General features: G+C 46.2%; 1 protein-coding gene and 1 pseudogene across 1 annotated transcript in view; both read right to left on the reverse strand.

Moving 5' to 3' along the window:
- The window catches only part of Zbtb46 (zinc finger and BTB domain containing 46), a 68,601-nt gene that overhangs the window by 31,778 nt on the left and 23,537 nt on the right, over window positions 1-13,286 (reverse strand). Inside the window, exon 2 of the mRNA XM_032904973.1 lies at window positions 4,690-5,659. Coding sequence (XP_032760864.1) covers window positions 4,690-5,626 — 937 coding nt within the window. The 5' untranslated portion in view covers window positions 5,627-5,659. The remainder of the gene's footprint in view (window positions 1-4,689; window positions 5,660-13,286) is intronic.
- On the reverse strand, window positions 7,275-7,375 carry LOC116902504 (annotated as a pseudogene).

Raw genomic sequence — 13,286 nt, forward strand, 5'->3', positions numbered from 1 at the left:
AGGTTCTGTCAGTCGTATTTCAGAGGAAAAGCACACGGGCGAGAAGATGAGCAGAGAGGGTGGAGTAAGGTGAAGCCCAGATCGGTGCTGTGGAATGTGGGGTGTGGGCAGGCCGAGAGGGCGCTGTCACCTTCCCCTCAAAGCCACACAGTGTTTTCTTTACAAAGATCAATTCTGAAGGAAAACAGAAGTGAGTGCATCTGGGGCTGGGGGAGGGGAGGGGCTGGGAGGGGTGGAGGGAAGGACACTGCAGTTGGGATGTAATGTATGAGGGAAGAAAACATTAAAAAATTAAAGATGATCAAATTCCTAAATGACAGCGTGAAAAAGTGACCTTATCAATATCGTGGTAAATGTCCAAGCCTAGTCAGCACCAGGGCAGCCTGGGACACTCTTCACAACCATGAAATTTGTACGTGTGCGACAGAGATAAGCTCACATGGTTTTTATCCTGTGAGTCTTCCTATCTGTGCTGTGTGGACCAGGATGGCTGTGATAGCCTAGGAGGCTTTGAGCCTCCCTTTAGCTCCCATTCACTGCTAGGATGAGATAGGAAGAGAAATGTAGGCTGCATCTGATCCAGAGGGAAAGAAAGAGGCTCATCCTGAAAGCCCATGACATCCGTCCCCTAGGCAGGGAGGCGTCACAGAGTGTGGTCGCGCTGCCTCCCCAAATCCCTCGTCTTCAGCTGGAGCCACACTGAGGTCCTGATCAACCCCAACGTGTGGAGGCTCAACCTTCCTAAAGTCCAGCGCATTAACTCAACAAAACCTTTAACTTTGAAATAGCTTTACATTCTTGATGCTTGCAATATATTTTAGGAAGGAGTGTAGCTGGGCCCTGGAGTGTTTCTCCATCATGCCTGAACTAGCTACTATTTCACCTCATAGGCGCATCACTGGCTACCATGAGAATCATCACTGATCTCTCTTTGCAGATGGATCAGGGAGGCTCCACCCTAGGGGGTTCCAGAGAGGAATGATGAGTATCTAGCCAGAAGGCTTGCCTGTGTCCATCACATGGCTACGTATAACTGATATGCTTATTTAAGGCAGTTCCCACCAGCTAGCACATAAGTGAAATCAATTTTAACACTGATTTTTTCAGACCCATGCGTTATAATGCGTTTTTGTTTTGAAAATCACTTGTAAAAGTTAAGTGATCCAGGAACCAGGATGGGGACACACAGAGAGGACATGGCAAGCGGTCAGGACCTATCTGAAGGTTTCACATCTGAGCAATTGCTCACAAAGTCCTAAACGGTACCTGACATGTGTCTGTCTGCCTGATGTGTGTCTTTAGCAAAGACTTTTCTCCTACTATAAATAATACATCAATCTCTAACTCTTTAGTGAAAACAAACTGACCCCCATCAAGTGTCATGATTTATGTTTCCTAATCTTAATCTGAGAGCCAGGGTGGCAGAGGCTCAACGAATGACACATTACCATGACACGCAGGAAGCATCCCACGCTGCAGCCTACATCTCACATCCTTATCTCAGCCTTCAGAATCCCCAAGCAAAGGCAGTTCACAGTTGCCTTGGCAACCCAAGGATTTAAGACTGAGGGAAGTATACAGCCAAAATCACTTGTTGAATTCTGAAAACACCTTCTGCTCGCTGGCTGCATTTGAAACCTCCAGCCCACAGGCTCTGGAATTGTTCCACTTCCTAATTTACCATTGACTCCCATGGCATACGTGCTCCCGGCATTGTCACTTGCAGGATAACTCATTGGGCACACACATGTATTCTGAGACAAGGGGAGGCTCTGAACATCCACGAGCCTCAAAATGTACCCCAAAAGTCTCAGCATTCACCAGGTTTGGGTCAAAAGTGATAAAAAATCATAAGCAAATCCAGCAGGCAGACATCACTATCCATGTCTACTGCCTTGAGTAGCTCTCCGAGGGACAAGTAGCAGGAAATGACTGACATTCTTCTGATTCAGCTCAGTCCATCCCCAGGGAGCACGGGGGCTGCTTGGAGACATGTGTACATGTCAGGAGATATCTGTGGCTGTCACAACCATGACAAATGCCGCTGATACCTTGTCAGTACAGCCCAGGAACTCTGCTCCATATCTTCCTATCCTAAAGACACCAGGAAAGAAAATGACTCAGCCCAAGGTGGAGTAATGCAGAACAAAACCAACTTTTACAATCATTTCAGTGTCTTGCTCTAGCTCTGTACTTTGTAGCTCAGTATTGGAAACACGGGGCAATGAAGAACTTTAAAAAAAAAAAAAAATTGAAGTGTGTATAGAGAGATGGTTCAGCAGTTAAGGGCGTTTGTTCTCGAAGAAGACTCTGGTTCAGTCCCCAGTACTGATACGGTGACTCACAACCACCTTTTCTAGTATCAGATGATCCAACACCCACTTCTGACCTCTGATCGCAGTGAGCACTAAGCGTGCATGTGATGCACATGTACACATGCAGGCAAAACATTCATATACGTAAAATAAAAATTAAGTCTTCCAAAATAATTTGTATTGCATGTATTTGTGTATGTGTGTACACGTGCACAGGTAAGTGCCCATCCAGAGGTCAGAGGACAACTCTGGGGAGTTGGTTCTCTCTCTCCTTCCATCTTTATAGAGGTCTCAGGAATCACACTCTGTTTGTCCAGCTTGTAAGACATGAGCCTTTATACTCCTGGCCTTGTTAATCAGCCATGAGAACTTGAATGGGTAAGAGCAACAGAATGTCAAAGCAAAGAGGCCTTCCAGCACAGAGCTACAGAGTACTGACTGATAGTTACAGAGTTCCCATTCTCAGTACCTACACTATGGTTCACAACCATCAATAACTCCAGCTCCAGTGTATTTGAAACCCTCCATTGACCTCCGCCAACACCAGGCACACACATGGTGTGCACTCATTAGCGCTAGCAAAGCTTTCATACGAAGCTGGGCAATGGTGGTGCATGCCGTTTTTAATCCCAGCACTCAGGAGGCAGAGGCAGGTAGATCTCTGTGAATCTGAGACCAGTCTGGTCTACAGAGTGAGTTCCAGGACAGCTAGGGATGTCACACAGAGAAACCCTGTTTCAAAAAGCAAAAGATAAAAACAAACAAAAGAAAAAAAATCATACAAAATAAGTAAATCTAATTTTTTTAAGTTCTGGAGAAGGATAGTACACAACATGAATGTACTTAATGCCAGTGAAGTACTCAGTTTAAAACATCTACCAGAAGGAGGGGCTGGAGAGACGGTTAAGAGTATTCCTCTCTTGTGAGGACCCAAGTTTGACTCCTAACATCCATGTTGGGCAGCTTACATCTGCTTTTGGCCTCAGTGGATACCTCGACTCTTGTGCACATATAATACCCATTCCCCCTCATACACATGTAATTAAAAATAAAATAAATAAATAAAAGCTTGGGCTGGAGAGACATCTCAGTAGTTAAGAGTACTTGCTGCTCCTCTAGAGGACCTGGGTTCAATTCCTGGTACCCACAAGGCAGCTCACAACGGTCTGTAGCTCCAGTTCCAGGGGACCCATTTCATCAGGCAAGCATGTGGCACATGTATCAGTGCATGCAGGTAAAATACCCACCCACCTAAAAGAAAATGAATAAATCTTCACCAAAAAATAAGAAAAATAAAAGTTTTAAAAATTTAATTATACGGGTGGTGGTATATGCATCTGAGTATCAGACCTCTCTGAAGCTAGAGTTACAGGTGATTGTGAGCTGCCAGGCATGGATGCTAGGAATTGAACACAGGTCCTCAGGAAGAACGATACATGCTGTGACAACTTGTGACAGACACATTCGCCCCTCACTGTAAGGCTGCTTTCAGTTACAACATCCCAGTTTGAGGCAGCAAGAACCTGAGGACCAAGAGCCAAGCCAAAGTCTGGGGTGGGGAGCAGAGCTGAGACCCACTCTAGTCTGACTCTGGGTGGCCCTGGCAGTACATGTGCATGAAGGTCCAGTGCATGAAGAAAAGCAGCCAACTCAAAATGGATGAGCTTCCTCAACTACTGTTCCAGCAACAGGCCCTACTATAGCTTATCTTGTTGGTTTCACGGAAGCCTCACATGCTACATGCCAGAGCTGCATTGATGTGACGGATACACAGGGTTGTTAGGGACTCAGCCATCTTAGTATTTGAGTTATGCAGAGCACAGTCCCTGCAGCCATACTAACATCGGTATTAGAAGGTGACCATGGGCGGTGGCGGCACACACCTTTAATCCCAGCATTTAGGAGGCAGAGACAAGTGGATATCTGAACTTGAGGCCAGCCTGGTGTACAGAATGAGGTCCAGGACAGCCAAGGCACAGAGAAACCTTGTCTCAGAGAAAACAAAAGTATTTTAGATAGATAGATAGATAGATAGATAAATAGATAGATAGATAGATAGATAGATATATAGATAGATAGATAGATAGATAGATAGACAGACAGACAGACAGGCAGGCAGGCAGGCAGGCAGTCAAACAGTCAGGCAGGCAGGCAGGCAGGCGGATAGGCAGTTAGGCAGGCAGGCAGGCAGGCAGGCAGAGAGAGATAGATAGATGATAGATAGATAGATAGATAGATAGATAGATAGATAGAGAGGTGATCATGGGGCGCTACTAGTGTGAACCGGAATGTACCACTTCTCCAACAGCCATGGTTCATCGTCAGCACAGTGAACTGGGCTGCCTACACCCAGCCTGTCACAAAAACGGCTTACTTGAGTCTCGGCTGCTGAAAGGCCATCCTGACGTGGGCAGGAATGAGGGTACAGGCGAGCCGGCCTGGCTGTCCTCCTCCACCTGCTGAGTGATGTGCCGGACAGTTTCTTTGTTTTTCCGATTCTTCCTCCGGCCTGTGGGCTGCCAGCCGTCCCCAGAACCCTGTTCTGATAAAGAGTTCTGTATTGCAGCGTCCTTGGAAGATGAAAGCTCACTCCCTCCATAATGTGATGGTGAAATTTGTTCTTCCTTGATGCGCAGGGACCCATAGCCTACATCTCCAGGCCACAACGACTGTGAAGAAACGTCATCAGGACCATCAGCTTTGGGTTCCTGGTCCTCCTTCCCATAGTTGCTTCCTCCTTCATGACAGCTGGCTATGGCAGAGTCTCCAGAAGAATTGGCAGGACTTGTTCTCCGAGCCAACCATGGGGAGATGCTCCTTCCAGCCATCACAGCTGAGATCAATGCCTCTGTGCTGTTGCTAGCCGGGGTGCCGATCTCAAACTCCGAGAGTTCATCTGAGGCATCTGACTTTATGCTGATGTCCAGCGCGGCCTTGATGAAATCGTGGCAGGCCTGCACAATGTCAGTCATCTGTAGGAAGCTGGCAGCTGACATCACCTCGATGACATTCCTACTGGTGAGAGCCAGGTGGGCGGAGTACATGAAGTCAATAATGGCCTTGAAGCCCTGGGCTGTAACAATGTCCAAGTGAGTGACAGTGGCCTGGTCAGAGGTCTTCTGTACCTGGCAGTAGAGTGTCTTAAAGTAGCGGCTGCTCCCGAGCAGGACGTTCTTGTGTGCCTTGAAGACCTTGCCCTCCACCACCACGCACACATCACACAGGACTCCGTGCTGCCTCTGCTCATTGAGCTCTCGAAGCAGATGCCGGTAGTGAGAAGTGATTTCCATATCTTCCTTTCGGTTGTTCATCTGGGAGTCTTGCGGCTATGTCTTCTATAGACTCTGTGGGGAGAGGAAGAGAACAGTTACCCACATACAAAACACATTTGTGTGAAATCAGTCCAGGTAAATGACAGTGGCGGACATGCAGAGGGTCAGCTTCCGCCCACACACAGACTGCCAAGTCAGGGCAGAGTAGACAAATGCTGACAGCAGGCCTCATCTTCACAGGCTCTGCAGCACAGATGTACTAAGGAGGTATGGGGTCATGACCCACTCAAACAGCACCAGCCCTGTCCCTGGGCAAGACGTCTGAAGCACTTCTAGCACCATAACAGACTTGGAGGTTCTAGACAGAATTCTGCACACAACAGCTAAAATATCCAGACAAAATAAAACTGCCCACCAGTAGACGAAGTTGTTTTCTCACCCAAACTGGAAAACGAGGTTAAACAACCTAGCCTGCAGTCCTCCTCCCTCTCATTTGATGAAACATCCTTAAAACTAAAGCCAGCAGTGCTGGTGCATGCCTTTAGTCCCAACACTCAGAGGCAGAGGCAGGTGGATCTCTGTGTTTGAGGCCAGCCTGGTCTACAGAGGGAGCTCCAGGACAGCCAGGGCTACACAGAGAAACCCTGTCTTGAAAAACCATACACACACACACACACACACCCCACCACCACCACCACCACCACCATCACCCTATACAGAGCAAGAGTTCACAGCAGACAGCCACAGAACTAGACCTGAAAAGTTTCTAAACCTCTGGATTTATTCAGCTGCAGAGGTTCTGCTTAGGGTTAATCACTGTCCAACCCCTGGGCTGGGCTTGACCACAGCTCCGCTCATCAGTGGCTTTCAGAGTCCACGGAACATACCAAAAGCAGTTAGATTCTCCTAGTTATCCCCTCAACAAAGACAGGCCCACGGCAAGAACCACAGAACACACGGTAACTCTCCTGACTCAGTCACCCTCATCATTTGTGACATTACATCTCCTGTGGCTGCTGTAACCCACGTTGCAGCACTGAAGTCTGGATACAAAAACATCCAGCCCTGGTGCCTTGCTCCTAGACTTGAGTGCTGCTAGCAAACTCTGGTGTGGCTTGTGGCAACAGCATCCCATCTCTACCTGTGTGCTCTGTGTCCAAATTTCCCCTTTCTATAAAGACATCCCTCCTAGTGAGACCCAGAGCCTCCCCAAATGACCTCATCTTCATTAATTACATCTACAACAATAATATTCCCAATGGCAGTTACATTCTGAGGTGCTGGGGGACTGGTGGTCAGAATTTTGACACCTGAACTATTTGAGGGTAAATCCAATCCCTAAGACTGCCTGAAAAGGGCAAAATCATTACACAGCATCATCTGAACACGTTAAGCCCTCCCCATTCCCAGCTGATCAGCAAATGGTGGTGGTCACTTGAAATGGCAAAATGTCCTTTTTAGAAAGGGGTTACACTAGATGCAATCAGAAGAAGTCTAGATAGGAGAAACTAGATAGAAGTCTCAGGATTCCTTCCCTGTGGAACCCCTCTGGGCAGGCCAGGGACTTAGTCATTTTTTTTTAATCTTTTCATTCTGGTATTGCTGGAGACTGACCCCAGGGCTCATGCATGCTAGGGAAGTATTCTATTACTGAGCTACAACTCCAGCCTTTTTTCTTCTTCTTCTTCTAAATAAGGAACGATTCACAGATTTGTATGTCATCCTAGTACAGAGGCCATACTAATCTCTGTATTATTCTTATGCGGCTAAACCAAGCACTCTAGCCCCTTTTTTTAGATAGAGTATCACTATGAATTTCAAGGTCAAATTCTCCATCCTCCAGCCACAGCCTCCTGAGAGCTAGGACCACAGGTATGCATCACCAGGCCCAGCACCATCGCTTCTTGACTAACTGAAATGTGTTTCAACACTGTACCCTCCCCAAGCCACCACCTAGCATAAGCTGTCAAATGTCTCCAGAGAGGAAGGCTGGGAGAATAAGGCAGGAAACTGTTCCTTCCTTTTCCTCAGATTGCTAGGGTCCCCAACTCCTGTCCCTCATTCACAGTAAGGTTCCCAGCTTTCCTCTCATCTGACCTGAGAGTGTAAGTAGACTGTCCCACCCTCATTGTCTTCCTTCTGCTGATGGCAGAGTCCAAGCGTGCCCGCCTAAACTCTCAGTGACATCACACAAAACCATCCCCCCATCCAGAAGAGTCACTCTGCAGCAGGGCCCTGAGCAGGTTCTAAGGCTGTGGCTTCGAGCAAGAAGACCTTCCTTGTCCTACCTTGTCTGTCTCTAGACTTGAAGGCCAGTGGTTAAAGTGTTCCTACTGTGCATCAGCCCTACCACACCGACAGGAATGCCAGATTCCCCAACAGGTAACCGAGAAGACAGAGAACTGCACTCAGGACGGGCCTTAGAGAACGTGCGCTCACAGATGAACAAGTCTTCACTCCAAGTTCACTAGGGCCCTGAGGCAGGCATCACTTCCAGATATGAACCCTCATGTTTGGGCTGAGGTATGGCCTTATTCTTCACATGGGCTTTATCTCCCTCCGATTAACTCATGTTGAAGGAGTTAATCGGAGCTTCTTTCAAATGGAAGAAATCACCTAGTTTGTATCAGCTGATGCCTATAGTCCACAGCAAGTGACAGCCAAGTGACAAAGGACATCAGAAACTTAAGTACCCTACATTCAAACCAGGAAGTGTATATTCCATTATTTATTTACTCACTTTAGACATGATCTCACTATGTAGCCCTGATTGACCTAAAACTCACAATTTAGACCAAGCTGGCCTCAAAGGCACCGAAACCTGGTTGCCTCTGCCTCCCAAGTGCTGGGATTAAAGGTATATGCTACCACACCCAGCCCATACCTATTATTTTTATATGAGATATAATTACCTTCCATATTTATTAAACACATTGTTTTTTTTTTTTTAAATGGGGGAGATGCACATGTGAATGCAAGAATCTTTGGAGTCCAGAAGAGGGCATCAGATCCTGGATCTCCTGGAGTTAGAGTTGCAGGCAGCTGTTAGGCCACTTGATGTGGGTACTGGAAATCAAACTTGGGTCTGGTAAAAGAATACTGTCTACTCTTAACTGCTGAGCCATCTTCCCATCCCCATAACAGATTCTTAGGGCTGGGGATAGGACTTAGTGGTAGATGATTAGCATGTGTAAAAACCTGGGTTCCATCTCTGCACAGAAAGAAAGAGAACAAGGGAGCTGTGTGTGTGTGTGTGTGTGTGTGTGTGTGTGTGTGAGAGATAAGTTTGAATTAAGGTTTTCTTTTTTTTTTTTTAAAGATTTATTTATTATATGAGCACACTGTAGCTGTCTTCAGACACACCAGAATAGGGCATCAGATTCCATTACAGATGGTTGTGAGCCACCATGTGGTTGCTGGGATTTGAACTCAGGACCTGTGGAAGAACAGTCAGTGCTCTTAACCACTGAGCCATCTCTCCAGCCCCCAGAATTAAGGTTTTCTTTAGGAAATAAAATGAACTATCTCCTCCCAGGGTTTGCATTTCTGAAATAATTCCAACATAAACTGAAAATTATTAATGTATTATCCTATCAGGAAACTTAAAATCAGTGGTATATGCGTAGGTTTTGTGGTAAGAAAGGGGGTACATTTTCAGTTAGGAGAAGAGTCAGTTGTCTTTCCGGAGGTTGGTCTGTCTTGGGGATGCACAGGAGAGGCAGATTTAGGTGACACCCACAACATCCAAAGGACATCTGTGGACACCACACCAACCTCATCAAAGCAGAATCACGGCAGCTGCTCATCTGCTTTTGTCCAGTGGCTTTGGCAACTGAGTTTGGGAACGGAAAGCCTCTTGCACTGGGCACCTGGGAGCAGCCAGGCATGTGAGAAGCTGACTACAGGCTGTGCTTCCTACATCTCTGTGGGAGAGGAGGACAGACAACTGACTGCTTTGGTGACCTGGTCATGAGACACACCCCTGTGAATGGACAAGAAGAATCTGTGTTGCTGTATTGCAGTGATAATTTTAGTTTCTTAAAAAAACACAGAAATGGGAATGTGCTTTCATTTTAATCCCAGGTGTGGGGACGTGGAGCCACTGCAGACTGCAGCAGCTGCCTATGATTTGCTTCGTGCTCTAGCAGAGGCGTGATTTTTGCCAGCTGCAGACAGTTGCTGTGATTGTGTGATGCTTGGAATTGTGGGTAATTTTCAAAGGGTCTATAAATGCTGGGCCTTGATAGGTGGGTGGGGGTTCTTAGTTGTTGTTGGTCACCGTTTGTTAAATAGTCATGCACAAAAGAAGAAACAACAAGAAGAAATTAGATATCCTGAGGGTTATCTTGCCCCAAGATCAAACTTGCCCCGAGGAACTCCACATCCCTAATCAGCAGGAAGTAGACATTGCTCCCCATTCCAACCCTTGACTTTATTCAGGGATCTCTTTCCTTTCCTTTCTATGCTTTTTCTTTCTTATCTAGTGTTAGGGGATTGAAAGGGTGGAAGAAAAAAAGAACCCACAAAGTAGCTAAAGCAAGTGACATTAGATAGGATCATAGAGGAACACCTTACCATCACAAGAACATGGAGGCCAAATCAGTATCAAAAGGGCTGGGGAGCCAAGAAGTTGTTTGGGATGGATGTTACTACACTGTACTGATGTGATAGAAGGAAGAATCATAAACTTCAGTGGCCTTTCTTTCCCTACAAATTCTCTGGTACCTGCTTTATCCACAGGATACTTCACGGTTTTGTTGTTTAGTTGTGAGACACGGTCTTTCTATGTAATCCTGGCTGTCCTGAAATTCACACGTAGACAAGGCTGGTCTTGAACTCTCCTGCTTCTGCTTCTTAAGCGCTAGGATTAAAGCTGTGCACTGCCACGCTCATTGATAATTCAGTTTTAAATGGAAGCACTTAAACAGGCTTCACAAGAGTTCACTGAAACAGCCTGAATTCACTCTAGATTCCAACCTGAATATACCAATCTGCCAAAGTCACACCACCCTGAGTAGTTGACAAGGACCTGTAAAATTCTCCACGCAAACTCTCAGGACACTGAATAGGCAGATATATAATGAGTCCAAAGAGTGGAGGGGGCAGCTGAAGGCCTGTCTTATGCCAGCCAACAAGGTACCTGACCTTTCTGTCTGTGTCACTTTAAACCACAGAGCCAACAGAACAAGTGGAGTTTGACTCCACGCCAAAGCTGAGGAACGAGAAACTTACTACACTGGAAGCTCCAGCCAGAGCCCTTACCCCAATGGAGACAGCAAATGTGTGCTAGCTCTGTTCAGTCCAGTTTGCCCGGCAGTGAGGAGAGGCAGGAGTATGATGTACGGTGATGCTGAGGGAGGAGGGATGGGTACCTTGCTCAGCTGTGTGCAGCCTTCACTTTCCAACCATGAGGGTCATATCTGGGCAGGAACGGAACTCTGTCCATCCAGCACTGATGGTAAAGGGTCCTCAGTCATAAGAAGTCACAAGCAGGAGCTATCCTCCTGCAGATGGGATTCCTACTACCCACCCCAGCTTCCCATGTGATGACTGATGCCCAGGGGAAAAGTCCAAGCAGCACACCTTGAGATGCACAAGGCTCAGGAGATCAAACACTGCCAAATTTCCTGCTTGATGCATTGAGGTAAGGAACAGACTGGGTAGAGTGTTTCCTTTGGCCCCATAGAGCTCTTTCGTGAAGACTATTGATTTTAATGACAATGTCAAACCCTGACTAGACTAATAGAGCATGCCTACAGTCCAAGCACTGAAGAAGTGGAAGCAAGGATATTTCAAGTTCAAAGTCAGCTTCAACAAAGTGTCAACAAAGTCTGATGTAGTCCAGTGCTCCTGTCACATCCCAACACGCTGGTTCTGTGCACTTTCACATTCAGGGCTGGTGACCCAGAGACTCATTACCTGCAACTTCAAGTCACTCCCTACGAGCTGAGCTCCAACACTGCCACAGAAACCCTACCTTCAGGCTCTTCTCCCTTGGCACATTCCTGAAAAAAAAATCTCCAATGTCTTAATTGACACTTCAGATGCAAACATTCCTCTCAAACATCACACGCTTTGGCCACATTCAAACTTTATCTCACTTTTTTTTTCCCACATCTGACTTAATTTCAATTATTTTACTTGAAATTTCCTTTACATCCTGGGAATGAAACTCCCTCAGCATGTTTTTCCAGGCCTTGAGTTCGATCTCCAGCATTATAAAACAAAAACAATGATGACAGTAATAAAAACGCTAATAAAAATGTTTTTGCTTAAAAATGTCACAGATAGATCTCAAAGCCCAACTATTCAGATTCTCTTGCCAGTGACCCACAGACCCTGGACTTGGAAGGGACTGTGGGTACAAAGACTTCTCTCAGGATCACTTTTCTACAATCTAAGGTGGAAACATCATGAACAAATATGGCACAGAAAAGATACATCAGTGACTAAACTCAGCCACCAGTAAGACGCAAACGTAAACCACAAGAGGTCCCTGTACACCCACTAGCGCGCCGCAATCACAATGGACAGACATGAAAACAACGGGAAGCTTCATATGCAGCTGAGGGGAAGGAATGAGGACGGACACAGCCACTTTTAAAAGTGATTTGGCAGTATCTTGAATTGTTGAGCCAGATTATAGATGCCTGTAATTCCAGCATTCATGAGCCCGGGGCAGGAGGGTCATAAGTTCAAAGTCAGCCTGGGCTATAGAGCAAGATCTTGTTATAAAGCAAGACCTTGTCTCAAAACATCAAAACAGACAACAAGAATGCCCAATGCCACATAAACATGACTTACAGTCAGGAACAATGAATGTGAGGATGATTAAAAAAGATACATGCACAGAAATCAGTTCACTCAACAGCTGCATTGGAAAATGGCCCACGGTGACCTTCGAGAGGTGGAGAGACAGACCCAAGAGAAGATCCATCAACAGATCCTGCTCGGCAAAAGAAGGTAAGCCTGTGACTCTAGTACAGGCCTGTATTCCTGAAGGGGTTCCCTGCACACCCTGCCTGATTCCACCACAGAAAGATGTCTGCTAACATAGGTGTGCTAATCTGAGGAAGCTAAACTGAAGGAGGGCAGGTCCTTCTGCAAGAAGAGTTTAGGAGGGTGTCCAAGCCCAAGGTACAATGAGGGAGGAGTAATGAAAAGCTCACAGGAAATGTCTGATAGAATAAAGAATCATCAAATTACACTTTATGCAACCTTAGTTGGAGGTGTGTGTGTGTGTGTGTGTGTGTGTGTGTGTGTGTGTGTGTGTGTATACAAATGATACTTCAATGAGGCTGATGAAAAAAAATTGGCAGCCCAGGGCCTCATGAATAATAGTTAAGTATTCACAGCTGAGCTACACACCATCAACACTCATTCATTTAACTATTTTTTTTTAAAGATTTATTTATTTATTATATATAAGTACACTGTCGCTGTCTTCAGACACACCAGAAGAGGGCATCGGATCCCATTACAGATGGTTGCGAGCCACCATGTGGTTGCTGGGATTTGAACTCAGGACCTTAGGAAGAGCAGTCAGTGCTCTTAACCACTGAGCCATCTCTCCAGCCCTCATTTAACTATTTTTATTCCGAGCAGGATCTCACTAAGTTGCCCATGTTGTCCTAGAACCTTTTTCCCCTTTGGTTTTTCTGAGACAGGGTTTCTCTGTGTAGTCCTGACTGTCCTGGAA

The sequence above is a fragment of the Rattus rattus genome, chromosome 5, assembly GCF_011064425.1.
Source record: "Rattus rattus isolate New Zealand chromosome 5, Rrattus_CSIRO_v1, whole genome shotgun sequence".
NCBI lineage: Eukaryota > Metazoa > Chordata > Mammalia > Rodentia > Muridae > Rattus > Rattus rattus.